This window comes from Xiphophorus couchianus, chromosome 17 (assembly GCF_001444195.1).
Source record: "Xiphophorus couchianus chromosome 17, X_couchianus-1.0, whole genome shotgun sequence".
NCBI classification, from domain to species: Eukaryota; Metazoa; Chordata; class Actinopteri; order Cyprinodontiformes; family Poeciliidae; genus Xiphophorus; species Xiphophorus couchianus.
Window position 1 is genome coordinate 5869613 of NC_040244.1, and position 21646 is coordinate 5891258.

The following is a 21646-nucleotide window of genomic DNA, read 5'->3' on the forward strand; positions in this document are numbered from 1 at the left end:
GTAATTGAAAAGATCCGTCTTTATGTGTCCATGTTTTTCTGGAGAGAGTGACGCATCTTCACCTGTTTTCTTCGGCTTGGGTAACAGGAAGCTTCGGCGCTATCAGTCTGTCGGTTAACTAGTCTCTTAAAGAAGTTTAAATCCAGCTGAGCTGGAGTCGGTAAGTAAGAAAAGTCGTTAAAGCATTTAGTAATCCTGAGCTGCAATAATTTTTGCAGATAGAGTCGGAGACACAAAGCCAGCTCAGCGATTAAAGCTGCAGTTTGTGCTAGTTAGCGTTTACGAACAGCTTGCTTGTTGGTAGTCAGCGTCATGTCCAACGAGTTGTGTTTTAGTTGCCCTTACTTGGATAATAACGCAGGCCGAAGGTGGTTATTATTAGTTATTAACAGGCCACAACTTGTTAGCCGCAGCTAACGTCTTAGAGTGAGCTTTCGTCTTTGGTGCGCAGACGTAAAAACACAAAAGCTGATAAAAAAAATTGTTTCACAATTTTAAGGTTGTTGGTTGTGAAGAAAACGTGGAGGGAGGCTCGCTAAGATGTTCAGGGCTAGCGGTATGTACTAAATAAATGCATTCATGATTTTTTTTTTTTTTAAATAAAGTTTTTAACGCTCTGTATGTGTTTACCTCGCAGGCATTTTGAAGTCGGCGGCGCTCATCTTAGCGTTCCTCCTTGCTGTCTTTCTGGCTTTTCAGCTGCTGGAGATAAACGTGGAATTCAAACTAGGCAGCGTGATGTGTGAGTGACGGATTTTGTCCTTTTTATGAGTTTTTCTGCTGGTTGTTAAGCATCGCTGACCGTAAAACAGATGTGGAAATCGTTCTTTAAGAACTAAGGGAGGGCTTGTGATGACTGACGTTTGTCTTACTCACTTTTTTCGCTTTTCTGTTTTTTAGCCAGATCTTTGCCAGAAAGTGAAGCTCGTACGTATTCCCATCTTTCATTCTGTTTTTGCATAATCACTGCTGTGAAATGATGCAGAGTCCGATGTTTAAAAGCCTTAAAATAAGATAACTTGTTGTATTATTGTAATACTGAAAGTCTTGGAAAAATCCATCCTTTAACTTTAGTAATTCAGCATCACAATTATTAGTGTGCTTGCAATAAAAACACTTTATCTACATTTTTCTGAGGTTGCAGCATACAAAGAACAATTTTCTGAGAGTTTATGATGCCTGCTTTACTTCTAGATTTATTACTTACTGTACTTTAGACTAAAGGTTGGATTTTGTTCTTCATTGAGCGTTTATGATTCAATAAAAAAAAAAAAAAAAAGTTCAAGCCTCATTGCACATCGTTGCCATAGCTACTGGTGTCTGTATTTATAGATTGATGTGGTATTTGCTGCCTGTGCTCGCAGACACAAAGCCAGCTGTGCATAAATGTGGACTTTCCAAGGCGTGTCCACCTGGACACATGGCCTTCAAGCTGACCAGCGGAGCTGCCAGTGTGGTCGGCCCCAGAATGTGCCTAGAGGACAAACTGTAAGTGGAATTCAGTCGATAAAATAATACTGCAGAAAGCATTATACACACACACACAGTTTGTAGTATCAACATGCTTTTTTTTTTTAACCTTTTGTAACTCGTATGTTGAGTGATGACGACAACAGGTCGCGTCAGGGGGGAAAAAAACGATGAGCTTTAATCATGCGATTCTCTGACTTTGTGTTGTAGATTAATGAGCAGTGTAAAGAACAATGTTGGGAGAGGGATCAATATCGCCTTGCTCAATGGTACGACACAGCCTTCCAAACTAAAATTTGTAATTTCACATGGAAATTTCTAGTTTTATTTCTAAATATTTTTTTTTTCTCGCCAGGAAAAACAGGAGAACTAATAAAGACAGCTTATTATGACATGTGGGCAGGAGGTCAGTATGTATTTTCGCATTAGACATATAAAGATATTTGCACTGTGCTAACTGGGTCTGTAACCCTTTATAGACGTGGCTCCATTTATTAAATTTCTCAAAGAAATTGAAGATGGGACAATCGTAATGATGGCTTCATTTGATGACTCAGCATCAAAGTAATGGATTCTACAAATTCAACTGATTTGAATTAGATGTGCTGGAGTTGTTCTTGTTTTTTTTTCATGTTATTTCTTTGGTTCTTTAGACTCAATGATGAAGCCAGGAAGCTGATTGCAGATCTGGGCAGCTCGGCTGTGGGGAACCTGAGCTTCCGGGACAACTGGATCTTTGTAGGAGGGAAAGGCATCAAGACCAAAACCCCATTCGAACAGGTAACGTCACCTCGCCACAACCTTCATGCATCTTCTCCTCTCATTGTTTTCATTTCCAAATGCCAACGGTCAGGAGTTTCATTTGGGTTGGTTCCAGTAGAAGTTCACATCCCACTGAGCTCACTACACCCTGAAGATGCCCACGTTGTTCCATTTATGCCTCTTCAGCATCCATATTTGCCCCATGAAGTCTGGTTTCTGTCTTAGTGTTGCTTACCTAAGAAAAATGAGCCCTGCCTAGCGTAGCTAATACCTATTCAGGTTTGTTATGAATGTCTTTTGTCTCTCCTCTCTTCAGCACATAAAGAACAGTGCCGACACGAACAAATACGAGGGCTGGCCCGAAGTCTTGGAGATGGAAGGCTGCATACCGCAGAGGCAGACCTGATCCCACTGGTGTAGTTTCACCTGTTCAGCCAGTCTGTCCTGCTGTCTCAGTTCGGATTGGTCAGATGTCTTTCCATTTGAACCTAAAGCAGATTTGGACACCGCTTTTCAGTTTGAAAAAGAGTAATAAACTACAGAGCGGGAGAATAGACGCCTTCACCGTCTTGCATCTTTGTTATAGATGGATGCTTTAAATGGGACGGAAAATAAAAGTGCAGTGAAGCAAATTGGTTCTGTTATTCTCATCACACTTCTTATATTTAGAGCCCAAAGACCTGGCGTTGCTAGACTGTTGAGGTTTTGCACTGTTCATTAATTAGTGTCACTGCCTATTTTTTGTAGTTAGGAGCTAAACTTTCTATATTCTACAAGCTGCCTTAATCCATTTCATATGTTTTGTAGCTAACAAGCGTGGTAAAAAAAAAAAAAATTCTTCTTTCCGGAGTTGTTTAATTTTTTAGAAAATTATCATTTTGATTGTAAACAAGCATACCAAATTCACTGTGCAATGTGTAAATATTTCTATAGACCAAGTGTTGGATTCAAAAGATTTAATTTAAAAATATTACAACAGTAAAATAAGTTCTTAGAATAAATAAATGATAATGAGACTGTTCTTTGTCCGAGTTTCTTATTTGGTGAATTGCTTGTACAGAAAGGCTAAGTCCCACTCAAGTTAATTAAGGTGACTAGTAATGAAAACTCAGGTGGAAAATATGGCTGCTGTGTAATAATCAAGAACTTGTTTTGATTACAAGTTTACAGTTAAGCTGTAGCTCCAGAAGATGAAATGCTACAAACAAGACTCCAAAGTTTTATTCTAGTTAATGTTGACTGGCAGAGTGGGGGAACCTCCCTGATGATGATGGAACCTTTTCTTTCATTTCAACAATGGAGCTTCAGCTTGCACAAGAACGTCAAACCTCGGCTGCAGGTGACTATTTGGCTGCAGGTGACGATTTGGCTGCAGGTGACGATTTGGCTGCAGGTGGCGATTTGAATAGGCCAGCGCTGCAGTTCGCAATTCCAGTCTGACAAAGGAAGAGAATACGTTTGGACCATTGTTTGGACCATTATTTGTATTCTCTTGATCTAAATCTCCATTTAGAAATTCTTTAGAAAAGTTATCTGTTTGCGTGCCGTGGTGGCGTAGGGAATGGCGCGACCCATATTTGGAGGCCTTGAGTCCTCTACGCGGCCGGCCCGGGTTCGACTCCCGGACCTGGCGAGATTTGCTGCATGCCTTCCCCCTCGACTTCCCCCTTCCTGTCAGCCTACTATCGGATAAGGGACACTAGAGGGGTTAAAAAAAAAAGAAAAGTTATCTGTCCCACATGTTAATGTCCCTCTTTAAGCTATCTTTACGACAAAGACACACTGATAAGATTTTGTTTAGAAATGTATTTGAAAGATAACCGACAAGCCAAACAACTTAATCTAACCTAAAAGTTCAGTTTTGTTTGTTCTTCTGAGCTTAAGATGGTGTTAACATTTTTTCCACAATGGTACGTCTTTTTTCACGGCAGCCAGGTTTCTGCCAGATAAAAAAGTTTAAAAAATTTTATAACGAAATAAAATCCCTCTCAAACATGGTTTCAATACGTCACCCTGACAGTATTAGTGGCTCTCTATCTGGCCACCAGATGGCCCCTTGTGTTCACAAAATTTTAAACTCAGATTCAAATTATCTTTATTTTGGTAAACTTACAACAACAAAAAAGAAACAACTTGAAACTATTTTACAATTATTAAAAAAAAAGGAATAGACTGAAGCCCAAGGCTTATTGTTGCCTATAAACACAGCATTCTACAATCAACTGTTTTAATACTTTTACTTCGGAGTATAATGCTGTGTGCAATTCACATCATTATACAGACTAATCTTATCTGTTAAACAGGTCACATATCTCTTATTTTGTTGCATCATATTCATGTTTTTATGAGCATATATTTTTTCCAGTTTCTTATCTCGTTCCTCTACAAAAAATGACCGACAGGAGGCGCTATTGTACTATATTTTAATCAAACCCTGTCTCATCTGTTTTGTTGCGTCTTCACTGTTTAGATGAGCTACATGTAAACAGCAGGGAAGAGCGTGTTTTTTTCCTTTGTCTAGTTAAATATATAAATATCAAATCTGACAAATATCTCTGTGGGACATTTTATCGATCATGCATAGAGCTGTCCCTTATGTCAGTTTAAAAACTGATAATGTTTTCTGATAAAGTGTAAAAACTGCTGATTTTGGTTTAATTTTAGCATCAGACAAGACCAGAAGCCTTATGAAAAGCATAAAATACATACAAATATCAAGAATCTGTGGGGAAATCTCATTAATATGTTAAATTGTTTTTACCACTCTACATGCTGGTATGTAAGAAAGGATTTGATCTGCAGCGTCTCACTCCGTCCTCACCTTTCCGTCCTCCCTGTCATCTGAACAGCATTCACCTATCCTATCATCCTATCAGTGCAGCAGAAGAGGGAAACACTCTGCTGCGCTTCCTCTGATGTCACCCAAACTCCACACGCCATTCCCTACCATTTTCCATTTACCGTCTGTGTTTTCACAGGCCTGTAAAGAAAGGCAGCGGCTATGTTGTTAGCGGTTCCCCCTGTTACTGGGAATGTGGAAACAACACACTTATTTCCATTGTAAAGAAATATATGTGCTGGTGTGCAGGACGTGCGTGTCCTCATTGCTCTCTCTCATGTGGGCAGAATGCCTTCAGAGCTCCTGAAAACAAAGTGTAGGAGTGAATCTGACTTATGTAAAACAAGCTAACTGGTGTATGATGTGTGAATCCAGCCCATCTCCATCTAAGCATCATGTAAAAGCACAGAATTATAAATACAGGCGGCCTATAGAATCTGTTTCTTTACTACTTTTGTCTTCATGCTCTCAGTATAAATCGTCCCAGTGAACAAAAGATGGCCGTCTCTGTAGAGCTCAAAGTTCTCTGTGACCCCTTGACTGTTGCCCTTTGACCGCCTGACCAAAAACACTCCTGCTGCTGTTTTTCGGACAGAAAACTTTTGAGGAGTTCTTTTGGTATGCCTATGAACCCTTTGATAAAAATTCTCCGGCATGCCAATATTCCAAAAGGCAGACATAACCGAAACACTAGGCAGGCTGTTTTATAACTGCTTTGACGTACGGCCTGCAGATTCCAAAGCAGAACATATTTTCAGTCAGAATTAGGACTATTCTGACTGAAATTATACTGCAGACTATATAGTCCGCTATTTCCAGATTGGCTTAGACAAGTGAAATGAGTTCAGAAACACAATATTTCATATACATTTGAAAATATTTAGCATTGCAGAAGTATTAGTTGCTCAAAACATTTCAGATGTAAGACATTAAATAATAAAGTTTTGAATCTTCATACTTGTCTCAGGGTAAATTTGCAGGCAGTTTTTTTAAAACTATCTTTAAACCTTTTGTAATAACTCAGGAACTTAGTGCTGTGGAGATGCTCTGCTGTTATTTCTTTATGTGCCAAATGTTTTGGTATCCTGTTGTTTATGTCATCTGAATCTTTAGCTCTCTGCATCTGTTGTATTGCTTCAAAACATACTGATTTATTTGTTCTTTTGTTACTTTTTTGCCTGAAAGCATTTTTCTAGGTTTGGTATGCATCAACATACTGTATATATGGTTGTAACTTTTTCAGTGTAAATATTTCAAAACGTTTTTTTATCCAAAAAGATTAGCACCCATCTTGGGCTCCTCTTGATGTTTAGCAGACTACAACAAGCAACTGAGCAAACTCAGATCATTATCCGAATGCATACATCGTATGCTCTCTGTCAGCTTTCCTGCTTTCTGATACTGAAGTCCAAACAAAGCCCGGCCTTCTTGTTTACTTTCAGCTGTATGCATTAACCCCCCGCCTACCCCCAAAACCCCCTCGGTGTCATCCACAACTGTTTCTTTCAGGATCTTCGACCCTCCCCTCTCCAACAGCCTCACCACCCCAGCTTTCTACCCCACCTCCAGTCCTATGACTGCCCTCCCAACATACATGAATGCACACACTGATCCAGGCAGCTGTGTTTACACTCTGTGGGTCTGTGGGAACTTCCTGCAGACCTCAGCACAGACACCACGGAGGCCAGCGATGCTCACACGGATCGATAACTGATTTTATGGATCCTTGAAAACTACTCTACATATAGTGGAACTGAACCTCTTTGTTGTCAATGAGAAGGTTGATGTGCTGCGTTTTTTTTTTTACTTCTGTGTTTTTCTGTAAACCAAAGATTACATAGGAGTAATGTGCTCAGAATGAAAACATCTTAAAGTTTTTTGCCGTTGGTAATGTCTAACTTGGTCCCTCACTTGTGTACATGCATGCTCTCTTTGGTCTTGGGTGGAAAACAAAGATTTCATTCATTGCCATCATCTTGATTTTCTGCAGCACAGCTGCAGCTCTGGGTCAGGAAGCAGAGGCGGATCGGATCACTGCTGGTGAAGAACTTTAGACCAGTGTAAGCGTGACCTTTAGAAACCACAAACCAGTCTGAGTTTGCTATGCTGCTGTTGTGCAACAGCAGCAACCTTGCCTAAGGAAGCGGGTATAATTGCATGAACTTTATGGAAGGTTTGAAAGACATTTATCAGTTTGGGCATGCCATAGGATGTGCAGAAAAAGAAATTTATAAAAATGTAACATTTAGCATTTGTACTTGACTTTAAAAATGAAAAGATCCTTTTTCAATTTTGCAGAAGGATTGGAGCCTTTTCCAGTGAGAGGGATGGCATATTCGCAAAGGAACATAAAGACAAGTATACACACATAGAAACCAAAAATAGAGTTGCCAATTAAGCGAAGATGCTTGTTTTGGACTGTGGGAGGAAACCAGAACGCCCACAGAAAACCCCCACACACACAAACACAACCCAGGGAGGCCCCAGCTGGGAGTTGACCTATAGCCCTCTTGCTGTGAGTAGGAGCAGTGCAAACTTGCAACTATTTAATATTACTGGGTGCCTTGCAGAAATATTAAAATCTCTTTCATTTTTTCCCCCCAATTCTCTCATGCTATAGCCAAAAAACTCAATGTATTTTATTCAGATCTTATGAGACAGATAAAAAAAAAAAAAGCAGTGCAATAACTAAGGTTCGTGGTTTTCGAAGTTATTTCGCTAGTAAACCTCTGAATATATTGTGGAAATTCATTCACCCCTTTACTCTGATGCCCCTGAATAAAATCAAGGACCAAATACCGCATTCAAAAGTCACGTAATTAGAAAGCAGAGTCCGCCTGTGAGTGATTCATTCCAGGCCGAGGGTAGATTCAGATTTTAATCACTGGTATTTTCTAATAAGTAAAGAATTAATAAAATAAAAAACATTTTTTTACAAGTGTTTATACGTTCATTCGTAGTGTTGAGTATCAATTAGCGTACCTGCATCAAATCATTCCCCTACATCTGATTTTTATAAGAAAATATAGATAAATAATATTTTTAGTACAGGGAACTAGTTTGCTTTATCTTTTACAGCCGTCTAGAACAATTTTGTTGCATCCAATAAAAAGATAAAGTGTTGGACTTCATGGTTGTTTTCTTGTATTTCATGCAGACTCTGTGGAAGAATATTGTTTACATGGCTTAAGGACTCCTGACCGCAAAATCTGCCTCATACATTATGCAACAGTCTAGACGAGAGTCCTTTTAACTTTTCCTGATCGCGCTCCTCCGTCCTTAAACTGTGAATTCATTCCAAAGAAACGGATAGTACAACAACAGCCTGTACTCTTCTTTTTGTGCTGCGTTTGCGTTACTAATATCAGTTTACTGCACCCCTCATAGAAGCTGTGAGAACATAATAAAAAGATTAGATTTAGGAAAGTTTCCAAAAAAGAAAAAAGAAAAGAAAAAAAAAACTCATTTACAATTGTCATACACAACAGGCAATTGTTAAATCAAAATGATATCTTCCGGAACATTTTATATCTTAAGCTCAACAATGAGTATTTTTCAAACTGAAGAACACCACAGTAACCCAGATAATAATACAGTATGTGTACATGATTTCTGCTGTTCTCAGCTTTTAAAATAACCAGAAACAAAAGCCTCCCCAGCCCCAGTCTGAGTCAAAACCTGCATGCAGGGATGAGCAGTGTTTAACTACACCATAGTTTCAACATCAGCAGTCTTCATGCACTCTCAGTCATAATCATGGTGTGCTGCAGCACGAAGAAAATGTTTAACAAAAAGGAGGTTCCAGACATGGGTGGGCTTCTTTGTTAGGGACCGACCCTGGGTTGTGGTTTTACCAAGTCATGCGTAACAGTGACTGTACAGTACACACCTTCTTTAATGTCCCCCCCCCCCCAGTTTGGGGCCTTTCTTAGAATAGTTTTTCCTTATTTAACAAACATTTTTAGAAGATTTTTCTTACAATCTAAATTTAGATAGCGTTTCAAAAGTGTTCATACCCCAGGAACAGATTCACATTTTTAATCTTTCTTTCATTTTGTGTGTTGGACCCAAACAAAGTGGAGCGTAGTTTGAAAGAAACATCTTCCTCCTAAATTTGAAGATAAAGAATCATTTCTAAGAAAAGTTGAAAATGTGTGACGAGCATTTGTATTCAAACTTCTCCAGATCGAGCTACGATAACAAAATTGCAATGCTCTTTTTGTTGTCTTAGAGCAAACTTCTCCCTGGCAGTATCATGCAGGTCATGGTGGATGCAAAGATAGCAGTTGTCAATCAGAGAAATATTTAGATGAAGCTAAAATCATATGACTGCAGTTTGTTTTTCATTCTTGTTGGAGCAGTTGATGTTGGCACCTCCTTCCTGATAACATCACTCAGATGGAAAGCTCGATCTGGACGTTGCAGTTCTGTGCTCCGCCCAGTCAATGTGAGCGAGTCTGTTTTGTCTTCTACAATGGGAAACATTCCAATCTAGATGATTTTTTTCTTACGGTTTTGTTTTATTTTTTAACATAGTTCTAAAATAAGAATGAAATGTCTGTTTTAAGACAAGTGAAATAAAACTAACCATTCAGAATGCTTCATTTTGACAGCGCAGACAGACAATGCAATGAACATAGATAAGGCGGATCGCTTGGTCTTGAAGGATTTCCTCTTATTGTACAGCTGCTTGTCTTTCTAGAATGACGCAAGATTTTGAGATTGTTTGATTTTGAAAGAAGAAAAAAAAACATCGCATTTTTATATAATAAGGGTTTTTATTAAATTATGAGATAAACAGATCAGCTTGAACTGATATACAAGAAAAAAAATGTTTTGATATTTATATTCTTTTACTATTTTTGACCAGCGAAAGCAGCAGTCACCTTCTTATTACACATTTAGGCTGGGCTTTTATATGGCCCTCTTACATTACATAAATGTGTTTGTCATGCTGTAAATGTCAATAAAAGTTACTTTTATGGGTTAGTATACGAGTCCGATGACTTAACTCCTTTTGTTTGAGAAGGCATTTAGTACGACTACTAAAATAAAATTAAATCAAGACATTGTTAAGCAATAAGGTCAGCTCACCATGTTATTTAGACCAGTCATGTTTTCTGACCATTTTTAAACAGGTTTGCATCGCCTTTCGGAAAACTATTTTCCAGGATCGCCCTGCATTCAGAGAAATCAATCTCTGATTGATCAGCTTCTTGGAACATGCTAAACACTCCCACAGCAGGATGCTCCTTCCACCAAGTTTCCCCATGCTTGAGGATGATGTGTTTAGGGTCACACCCCAAGTTAAGGGTTTTGCAAGTAAACCATAAAGTATATTCTTTAAGTGGCCTCATTCAACAGGTTTGAACACAGCAGATGATATTTATTCAGAGACTCAATTACACGCAGGCAGATTGTATTTGGTAGATAAAGACACATGATGTCCTTCTACGTCATTCATTTATTCTGGTGTTTCAGAAAATTCTAATAGAAAATGGCTGAGGTAGGAATGTGACAAATGTAATCTGAAAACAATAAGAGGGGTAAATATTTCTACAGTGCTAAAATGAGCAATTGATCAAATTATGTTGTACTAAAACCTTTATTGCTACAGATTGACTTTTGGTCCAGAAATGGGTTGTTAGTTGGTTAGTCATGACTGGTAGCTGCTTCCCACAGATTGCGATCATTATGTTGTTTATTCCACCAACTGATGTTCTAATTCTTAAAGTGTTTGTTTCACTTTAGGGTACGGTGTTACCCTAAAATGAAATGACACGGATGTTCACCTGGGCGCCAGTCCATAAACTTCTGTGTCATCGTCTGAATACCAAACAGATCAGTGACGTCGGCGTGACGTTCATGACCGGAGAGGCACTGACCCCTCTGGAATCGGACGTACAAATGGATAAAACCTCTGATAATAGCTTGTTTAATTTAAACATTTTGGTTTTTTTTTAAAAGGCTTTTCATTGTGATTCAATCAATTCCATACTGTTCAAAAAATTTGACAGAAAATAAAGAAAAGAAAAAAAAAGGAATATTTCATATAAAAGGACTAAATTTAATTTTGAAGGTTTTTTGCCTCTCTTTGTTACTAAAACTAAAAATTGTGTATGATCTTATCTTTTCTTCCATATAAAGTCCATGCAGCTATCCTTTGTGGACATGAATAAATAAATACTTTTACATGTATTTAAACAGAGTAAACGCATGTAAAAACATTTACTCTGCTTAAAGTTTTTCACATTCTGTCCCATTACAGCCACAAAATTCAACGAATGTTATTGTTTGCTTACATGATCGACCAAGATAAAATAGTATACAATTCTAAAGTGTAAGAAAAAATGAAGAACTGTGGTTCATTCACCATCAACATTCAGGCAACACTTTGTAGAACAGTTACAGCAGCAATTCGTTTGGAGTAGATCTCTACCAACTTTGCACATTTAAGCTTTTACACTTTTGTCAAAATTAATAGAGTGTTTGTGAAAAGACATTTTTAAGCTGAACGAGATTTTGGTTTTGACTTTGAACACATCGATATGAGTCGATCATTCTCTTGTGCATCTGGCTTTTTGTTGCCACTTCAGTCTCAAGTCTTTTGTAGCTTTTCTTTCAGGATATATTCAGCTCCCGTCATCTTCCCATCGCCTCTGTCCCTGCTGAGGAAAAGCATGCCTGCATGATGCTGCCACCACCACCATGGTTACACGGAAATTATTTGCTATATGTAATCTGTAATGCCGGTTTTCCACCACATGTACAATGCGAAGAATGGAAAGTTACATTTTTATCCCGTGGTTATTTTTTGCAGAGAAAAATAGTAGATATCTGCTCAGCCTCTTGAACAGAAGAACCAGGTAAAGGTTCTGCAGGATAAATCTGTGAGTGTGACTGTTTTCATGACAGCTTAACACTGTAAAAAGCATGATTATAGCAGTGAATAGCATAAACCGAAACACCATCTGTAGGCCTGGCAAGTAGAGGCACGTTTATTAGCACGGCATTATTCATAAATGGGTCAATGGAAGTACTTTACAGTGAAATGGCTTCGAAACTAAATACATTTAAAGGAATCCATGAATTATGGGGCTGTATTAAAGCTTGTAGCTGTTTTTCTGCAAACATCTCAGAATGGCGAGCAAGCCGAGTCGCTACAAACCGGCTGTCGCTGCTATGTTGCTTTACTGCTATGTTGCTTTACTAGTTTTGCATATATGCTTTGAAAAGTTGCCAAGCTAACAGTAAACATCACCGCAACTCAGAATTCCCCGTCATGTATGAACTTAGCACTGTCTGCAGGCTGTTTTCGCTTCCATAAAAAGGCTGCAGGTGTGTAGGTTTAACCTCCACCTCCGCCTCATGGCGCGCGTAAATACGCAGACCTTATGGGAACGGCCCAGTTTCACATTTCTATGCGAATCCTGGTACAAAATAACTTCTGGCTGAACCGCGAGGAGCCTGAAGTGTGAACTGTACATCACACCTCACAGCTTCACCTTGTTGTTTGCATAAAAAACACCAGTCTCCAAGTTTCCATAAATGTGCTAAAACACTCGAGCAGAAGTCTGTTGGCTTATTTTTTTTTTTTTGATGGAGGACAGAACGGAAAGAGGAGCAGCAAGTGCTGAATGTGCAGACTTCATGAAGCCAGGACAAGCTGTGCAAAGCATTACCTCAGAATGCAGGTGGGTGTTTATCCACCTAGATTAGTCACTGCAGCTGACTTTATGCAGATTCTTTCAAGTCGACGTTGTTGTTTCACAGAGACAGAGGGAGTGGAGGTCAATGAACCCTCGGGAGGTGTTCCAAGCTGGGCCTGCAGGTAGCCAATGAGGATCCAGAAATACCTGGTGATAGGAGACGAGGGGAGTGGCCATGGTGTTTACTCTGTATGTGTGGAAGAGAAAAAAGGTGGTGGTGTTAAAACAGGACTGATAAGATGACTGAGAAAAACACACTGTAAAGGCGATTGGTTGGACGGCAAGGGCATCGGCGCGACAAACCGTTTCCAAATGTCAAGCCATAAATGCGAATGTTTATGTCTCTGAACTGCATCTTTAGATCTGCCTGTGAGTTTCACCGTCAGCATGATTGCTTGTGTATACATCCACCACCGCAGAGCCATGTGTGTTTCATTTTAGAGCCGGCAGGCATCGAGTTGGATTCTTTCTTCACAACATTTCTGATCTATGCCCCCCGTCAAAGCGACCGGCCTCCTATGTTACACGAGCCGCATTGAAACACGAAACCAGTCGGCCTGGAGCTCTCTAAATATGGCCCGCAGCCCGTTCAGTCACTCCCATGCTTTAAAGAGAAGCTCATGAAATTGGACTTCAAAATTCCAATTTAACCCACAGCAATTTCATTAGCAGAGCATTAAAGGAAAAAAAAAAAACGAGGATACCACTTATTTTTTTCCCCTCCGTCTCCGGTACCTGAGATTCAGCCGAGCACAATTACCAGCAACAAATCTTGTGCCCAGTGACCGCGTTCCCGCCCCCCAACTCGGTCTTCATCGGCTTGGATGAGAAATTCATTGTGAGCCACAGAATCAGCTCATTTAAGATCCATTTGCCATTATTATACCACCTCAATAACAGGCCTATCATTTTCTGCACCATTGTTCAGAATCCTCACCGCTCCCACCCGCTGTAATCTGCATCCGTTTGGTGATAATTATAGTTTACTGGAAGAGATGTGGCCGCCTCTCAGTGTGGGGAAAATAAGACAACTTCCCATTTTTCCCCCAAGCGCCTCCAGGAGACCGTGAGGGTGACATTGAGGGTCTCGTCTCTTGATGCCCCCCACCCCGCTATAATTTCGATCCCCGTTCTTCTGTCTCCCTCAGATAGTCACATTCATTTACTCCCTCTCACACATATCCACATTAGTGCTACGAAGAAAAAAAAACGGAGGAGTGATAATGGCTTCTGGTATGCCTGAGATTGAGGGTCTACCCTCTTGATGCAAACTGATTGCGAGTGTGTGTTCGGTTCCTAGAGCTCTCAGTCATTAGCTCCTGTTACACTAATGGCAGAGGTCTTGCTATTCTTTAATGGCATTTAAAGTTCACCAGGGACAAATGAATGACGCACGGCACAGGAGGACGCCTATAGAGGCATGTAACACTGTCTGAAGCAACAATGAAACACCTCGCAAACTACATGGAGGCTTTTTTAGTCACACATATAACACGTCTCTCTCCTGGCATTTTAAAATGTCCAGCCAACCTTTATTCACTTAATATTTCCCCACCTTCCTCCCCTGTCATTATCAATTTCTCTGTTAATCTCCATTCTATATTTCTTCCCAGACAAAATACGTACGTGTGTAGCAGAAGCCAGTACACACTGATTCTTAAATATCCCTACTAATAGCTTGTTTTGTTCCCTCCTGGAAATCGAGCGCATTGTTGATTATTTATGGAAGACCTAAAATTTGCTTCTGCCACATGGGAGCTGCTGGGTGGTTTAAGATTAAGGATTATGATTCAAAGATGTTGGCAAGCGTCCCAGTGTGTGCTCCACAGACAGAAGGTGGACTTTGTTTTGTTGTTGTTGTTCTTTTAGAATTATTTTCAGAATCTTATTGAACAAGACACTAAATCCCCAGCTGCTTTACAAACATTTGCAGTGAAAAACTGATTCAATTGGTATTGTTTCCTTTTGATCCTCAAATTTGCCCCTTTTCCCAATATGAAGAAAATGAATGCTTTATCCTGGTTCGTAATGAGAGGATCTCGAGCCTCGTCCTATTTTTGTGCGTTACGGGTGGGTTACAGCTATCTTTCCCAACTTTGACCTGTGCTCCTAAATAACTGTTGCCCCTCCCCCGGTGATGTTGAAATGTTAACTTATGCCTTATAAGGAAGGGAAAGGCTCCAATATGGCTGTTAAAAAAAAAGCCCAAACTGAGCCATTAAATGTAGGTATTTGGTTCAATCTTTAAAGAGGTGTGTTTATTATGTGTTTTTTAGCTTAAATCAAGCAGGACTGGAAGAGCTGCGTATGCAGAAACGTTAATACGGCGCTGGGCCAGCTTCAGCTTCATACCAAGACAACACCTTCAGGTCTTAAGGAGTCGAGTTTATCAGGCGTCAGTGAGCCAGAACTAAAGAACAGCTCATATAAAATCCCAGGGTGCTCAGCATTCAGTCCTGGCTGATGATATTTCCAGGAACAACTCAGCAAAACAGCAGTTCAAAAACTTTAAAATACCTGCTGGTTTCAGATTGCTTTGCTTACCTTTTTTTTTTTAAACACCTACATTTATTAATGTTTTAACATACATTGACGGCTATCGTTATTGCTTCAATTGTTAAATGATCTGGGGGAATCTACCAAATTCTTCATCCGCTTTAGAAGACGCTGGTAAATTTTCTTATTACTGGCTGAAGAAGATGTAATTTTGTCCCATAATTTTTAGTCTTTTAAATGATGTTCGTGGAGCTGTGTAATAGTGAAGGTGAGTACTCAGAAAGCTAAAAAAAAGCAGCGTTAAAAGAAACACATACAGAAGCAGTTATTGTTTTATTTAGTCACCTTTCAGGATGAAATTACTTCTCAACAACAATAGAACAATAAAAAACATCCAGCTGATATTAGATTTTCACAGTTTTTGCAGAAAATTAGAGGCGATCGTGCCTTCTCTGTTGCAGCCTCAAACTTTCAAATAATAAACTGATCCATGTAGCATCTGTTCTGAATCTCCGGGTTTTTTATAAAGTACTTTAACATCTCCACCTTTATTTTTTTGGCCTTTGAATTAAATAGAGCCAATTTCACATTATACTTTTTCCTTTTTCAAACAAATTGGTTTATTCATGTCATCTGTGTGGGTTTTCCCTCTGATTTTTCCTTTTAACTATCAATTGTTTTGCTGTGCAGCACTTGAGGCAACTTCTTTGTAAGCCGATATAAAAATAAAGTTTACATGAGCAAAAAGCCCCACAAACTTTGGCTTCGATTCAAAAAGATAAATAATCCAGTGATCTCAAGCTCAGATCAAAGCAGTTCCACTGTTGCAAACACTCTCCTTTAGTTTTCAGCTATGCTGCACAACCAGCAAGCCAGGGTGCAACATGTTCAAAATGTATATTTGTCTTCCTGTTTATAAAGCTTTAAAAGTTACAAAAAAGTTCTTAAAATTGATAATTATTGTGACACAACTGCAAAATATCCTAGAATGGTTTAATATTTATTCCAAACATCCTACAGGTTAAAGCAAATTTCTCATATTAAAAAGATACTTAAAGATTTGACAAAACGTGGATTTAATTTTTTCCCTGTGAAAGTGGAACATATTCTCAGTGATTAATGGAGTCAGAGGAGCTGAAAACTGAGTAGTGTCTGTTCAGGATGGGCTAAACACTTCAAATGTAATGAAGAGGCACAAAATGAACTTTAAGTGTGATTGAAATAATAAAATGTTTTATTTAAGCGGCTTTTTGCTGAATAAATTCTGTTTTCTGCATTTTTAACATCCCAACATGCTTCTTTTCTTTAAAAAAAACCTTCCTTCACTAGTAAAACAAAACACTAAGGCGATTGAAAAATGCCTTAGTGCTTTTCAACACTAAGGCATTAGTGTTGAAAAACAGCAGTTTTCAGACTGCAGTTTTTCTCTCTCTTTCTCTTTTTCTAAAAGGCTAAATTGATCCAGCTACAGGTTCCAAGTAGCAGCCTTGTGCTGCTGAACTAAAACTTGAAAACAAAAAAGAAACGTTAATACTAACAGTACTAGACAGACAAGACTTTAGGTATGTGGTGTCGGCAGATGCTTTTAAGGAGTGGGGCACGAAAAAAAATGCAGATAAATACTGCTGGCAGCAATCAGGTAAATGGAAACAGGTTTGCTTAATGGGAACTAGGATTGCGGTTGATTACATGGCTGCAGAAATTTAACAAATAACCAGGTTTCTGTTGTGTCAAAGAATCGCTAAAATATAGTTTATCCCTCTTTTTTTTATCTCTGAATTGTGACCATGGAGGAAGGACTACATAGACACAATTTAATGGTGCAAAATATTCTGAATTTCTCAAAATTATCAAAAATTAAACTGAAGCACTTCCAGTGCCCATTAAACAGGATGTCAAAATAGCAAATTGAGATGGAAAACATGATTAGATTTTCATACTTTAATGGAATTTCAAGAATAAATAAATACAATTTAAAAAATCAAATCATGGATATGGATTGGAAAGAGAGGCACAAACACAGGTAAGGAATAAAAAAAACTACAAACTCAGAAAATCCATAAACTAACCCAAGATCCTGACAGTAGAACGTTCTCTCTATCCGTCTCTGAATGTTTTCTGTGTGCATTCACTAAATGTTTGTACCTGTATGTGCGCTGTGTACTGTAAAGAAAAGACACATCCACTGACCTATTGAGGTTTTCCTAGAAAGAAGGAAGCGCTACAGCAGTAAATCGAGAAACACTGAACATGCTAAAACATTTAGTCACGCAAGCAAAGGTGACCCTTCACGGAGCAAAGCTTCGCAAACAGGTGATGCACACACACGGAAAAAAAAAACTGTGGCGGTCGAGCAGCTGTGGCATTCACGTCAGCAGCCGTTACCTTTAAGCCACAGTGAGTCTGGATTCTAATTTTGTCTGCCTTGCACTGAAGTGTGGCTGACAAGAAAAAAAAACAAAAAACTCCAGAAGTGTCAGTCTTTCATAATCAAACACATGATGCTTTAAACCTCCCAAACGTCTTTGTTACATCAGTACGTTTGTCCTTACCGATCCATTCACGGACCGGTAAGGGCGAACCTCTCTCTCTTTCTACGTTACACCTTCTACAGCAGGTGTTGCTGGTTTCCTGCGATAATGTTGGTAAAGCAAACACTGTATGCAGTCGCTGGCGGTGGGGAAATTGGCTGACCTACTGGAAAGTGGCGTGTTTGTTCTGTGTAAAATTAGGGGGCGGAAGAAAAAAAAAAAGAAAAGAAAACCCAGATGGCTTTCTCTCACGTTGAGTCTACAGATAGATGTGAAAGAAAGGATTTGCTGAAGCTGTCGAGTTTACATGTGCTTTGTTAACTCTTTATTTGACCGCACAGCTTAGGATCTCATCTGTAAATGACGGCTTTTCATTGGTATTTTCCTCTGCTTCGTCCGGAGTTCATTTGCATCCTGGAATGAAACGGCGCTTGGGTTGTTTTCATCAGTTTTGTCCAAGAAATAAAGAGTAATATTAATGAGTTCTTCTGCTGGCTTTCTGAACACCACCATGTGGCAGCACCTTCTGTTGGTTAAAGTAAGGAAAGTTTATTATATGACAATAGAGTTATTAAAAAATAAACTACTACTTTCATAAAATGAACAAAAAGCATCACAAAAACAACAAAAACTTAAGTCAAATGCAGGAACCAGAACCAGTAAATACCACAAAGTTCTAAACAAAAATCTGATATTTGCCTTTACTAAATGACAACTGGATCCCTGTAAGGTCTTTCAACAAATTGAGGATAAAATCTTCTTCCATCCTCACCTTAGTAACACACCTAAAGGAAATAAGCCGTCAGAGTTTGTTTGACCTGTGATAAGTGTTTTTAAAGAAAGACTGTTCTTGGTGTTGACAGTAGATCTGCCTGTTTTATTAACACATCCCATGTTTAGTTTAATGTTGAGAACATTAAAAGGCAAAAAAAAGACATTGCTGTGAAATTTGTGTTTTGCATTTTCATTTAAAAATCACTCATTTGTGTCCTGCTGGTGCTCTCAAAATTTTTGCCCTACTTGGCAAAATGTTTGGACACCACTGACCTGGAGCGCTTGTGAAAATGGAAAGGTCAAAGGTCTCTCTCTGTTTGCTCTAACTTTGTGAAATGTTATAGGAGAAAACTACATGCTGTTAGCAAAAACGGGGTTGGCAGAGATGTCAGTAAGTGTCACATTGATTATTAAGATAAAACAATTCTTTCCTCTTAAAGTTTTCTTCAACCAGGTCAGTATACTGGAATCAGTGTATTTTTTTTTCATTTAAATGAAAATTAGGCAACCACAATAAAAAGACATCTTTAGAAACAAAGTCAATAAGTGTAGATAATCCTTTTTTTAGCCTCCTGCCACTTTTATGGGATCATCACAAAATCTAACCTTCACTGGTTCTTTTTAGTTTTTCTCCTTGTTTAGTTTCACAAAATTGCCACAGACCGAAAACTCACACAGTGGATATTTTTGTCACCACATGACCTAAAATATATAACCAACACAATAACATGAAAGACGAAAAAACACAAAGCAAAACAGCAGCAGCAATCAAAAGTTCACCTGAAACAGACAGAAATAAAGGGACAGTATTGTACTTGTATTGCAACATTGCGCTGCTCAACTAAAACTTGAAATGAAGAAAGGCAGCACTGTTAGGCCTCTGGGTGCTTCATCAGCTTTTATGACGTTTGGCGTCGATATTAAACTTGGCAAGAACGAGAAAGACAGCAACAGCTATTGGCTGCAAGTGGTACGTGAGGATCATCACGCTCCAATAACAAGGCACAACACAGAGACAACAACCAGGCTGCAGCCTAAACACGGTTCCCAGAAATAAATGTCTGGATTATAGGATTTTAGTGTAATGGTATTGATATTTGCCAAAGTAACTAGTAAAGCACAAATCCTTATTGTGGGATTTCTATTGTCATTTCTGTTGTAGCTGCACTTATTCAGCTGAGAGTACATATTTTGTTTTGTTTTTCCCCCATGATCAAATCTCCTAATCTAATTATTGCTGCTTTATGTTTTCTCATTTAATTCCCTTATAACACAAACCTCATCTTCCAAACAACAGACTCAAAATATTACTTTTAAACTGGCCACTAGTTTTAGAAAACAATACAATAAGTTATAAATGAAAATTCTTTTTAAACGGCCAGGTTGTATTATTTATTTATTTTTTTCAATGTTTTGTTCTGTAAAAGTTGGACACAATGGTTTTCATTTTTGAATAAAAACTAGAGATTTTGTCTCTGGCATTTGACAGCAAAACAAAAAATATAAGAAGAGCACCGGAATACTTTCTGTCACCAATTCAAAAACATTAGTAACTCCAACGGGAAATTAAATGGATGATATTATGAATTTTGAAGTAGGATAAATATATTCTCACACATCCAGAATCGTCTTGTGTCCACAACACTGACGTTTACACCCGTCCACATCCCATACAGGCGGCTACGTGACTGTTTTGAATCCAGTGACAGTCAACAATGAGTCCAGTTCACATCATTTTCTTCGCTGTGTAAATCTGACTCCAGGTCAGTTCACCCCTTCGTCCACCCGTAGCTGCTTTTGTACCCACATGGTATCATTTCGTCCCTCCATTTTCATATGCATGTGCTTTATTAATGTATATCCGGTAAATAACTAATTGTATTATGTATTAGCACACATTTCTGGGGCTCTCATTTGGAGTGTTCTCATTTCCAAACAGATACTTGTTTATGGCAACATTGCAGATCAGAGTTAGTAGATTTGTTAATACATGTCAAGAAGCAGCAACATGAGCAGAGAGAGAAGGAGGAAAAACAAACCTCTTGTTTCGCAACCAAAACTTAAGGAATGCTGTTTATCACAAGTAAAAGTTCACACCGAAGCTCAACCTCAGACATGTCTGAGCTTTTGCTCTGAATGTGTAGAAAGAGTTTAGAATCCAAAAGCTTAAGGCTTAATCAAATGCGTTGCTTTCATTTAGTTGGTCTGTTGAAGCCCTGTCATCATATAAAAAGCAAATAGATGAAAATCATTTATACTTACTGCCAAAGCAAGAATTAGAGCATCAAATTACACACCTAGATGCTCTGATTTGGACATAAAGTGATGCACATGCAGACCAGTGATGGGTGTGTAAATTATTGAAACAGAAAGCAGCTGGGTTGCAGAGGGAACAGGTGCTGGTATCTAGATTTGAGCAGTGAGTTGAGGGCAGTTGCAGGAGCCTCCGACAGTAAATGAAAACAATGAGACAAGACAGAGGAGGAGACAAATGTGGATGTGGACCAAATGGATTTTATTTAGATGTCATTTTTTCTACTCAAAAATCAAATTCAGTTGAAACGCGTGTACTCTTGCTTCATCAAGCAAGCTACTTACAAATATCAAGCCAAAGTTTAACATCTGCTAATCCTGTCAAGCATGCATGATCTTTCATAGCCAGATTACAAATCTTTGACTTTCACCCAAAACACGTCCTTGTATGTACTCTATCACCTGCTGTCTGTGTTTTTTCCTGCTGCCAAGCATACCTCATATTACAGCCAGTGGTTGTGCAACAGTCCCCCCATATTGTTTACACCTGCTTCCTCATGAGATCATGGAAAAAGTGTCAAAGGATGTGTTATGCTGCAATGCCTGCTGATTGGCTCTATATTTAAAGTGTGTGTTATAGCTGTATTTTCTATATATAATTGGGTCTCTGAAAGGAATAAGAATAAGATTTTCTGTAGACCAAGTCTAGCCTGTTAGCATCAAGAGATTTACTCAAGATATCTTCATAATATGGATGTGGAAGCATAAGCTGATGGGGTGTCCAAAAACGATGGAGTCAAAGTGTTTCTGTA

At 38.8% G+C, this 21646-nt stretch overlaps 1 protein-coding gene and 1 long non-coding RNA gene across 3 annotated transcripts; one reads left to right on the forward strand and one right to left on the reverse strand.

Moving 5' to 3' along the window:
* Positions 1–26: 26 nt before the first annotated feature.
* Positions 27–3014, forward strand: fam3c (FAM3 metabolism regulating signaling molecule C). Its single transcript, XM_028044001.1, has 10 exons — positions 27–160; positions 500–556; positions 638–742; positions 901–927; positions 1365–1488; positions 1681–1739; positions 1826–1876; positions 1950–2034; positions 2124–2250; positions 2549–3014. Exons 2-10 carry the CDS (start codon positions 541–543, stop codon positions 2636–2638), a joined length of 684 nt encoding a protein of 227 aa, XP_027899802.1. The 5' UTR covers positions 27–160; positions 500–540; the 3' UTR covers positions 2639–3014.
* Positions 3015–10488: 7474 nt separating this feature from the next.
* Positions 10489–18208, reverse strand: LOC114160668 (uncharacterized). Of its 2 annotated transcripts, XR_003598832.1 has the most exons (3): positions 17467–18208; positions 12754–12967; positions 10489–11739 (listed from the first exon to the last, which is right to left on the reverse strand). It is a non-coding gene; the product is annotated as an uncharacterized LOC114160668 (long non-coding RNA). The 2 variants fall into 2 exon arrangements; XR_003598831.1 differs by having other exon boundaries at positions 10489–12967.
* Between the last annotated feature and the right edge of the window lie 3438 nt (positions 18209–21646).

Bases quoted from the DNA above. Each gene is read 5' to 3' on its own strand.
- fam3c (XM_028044001.1), top strand. The intron at 928-1,364 runs GTACGTATTCCC...CTGTGCTCGCAG, and splicing joins TTTGCCAGAAAGTGAAGCTC to ACACAAAGCCAGCTGTGCAT. The intron at 1,740-1,825 runs GTACGACACAGC...TTTTCTCGCCAG, and splicing joins CAATATCGCCTTGCTCAATG to GAAAAACAGGAGAACTAATA.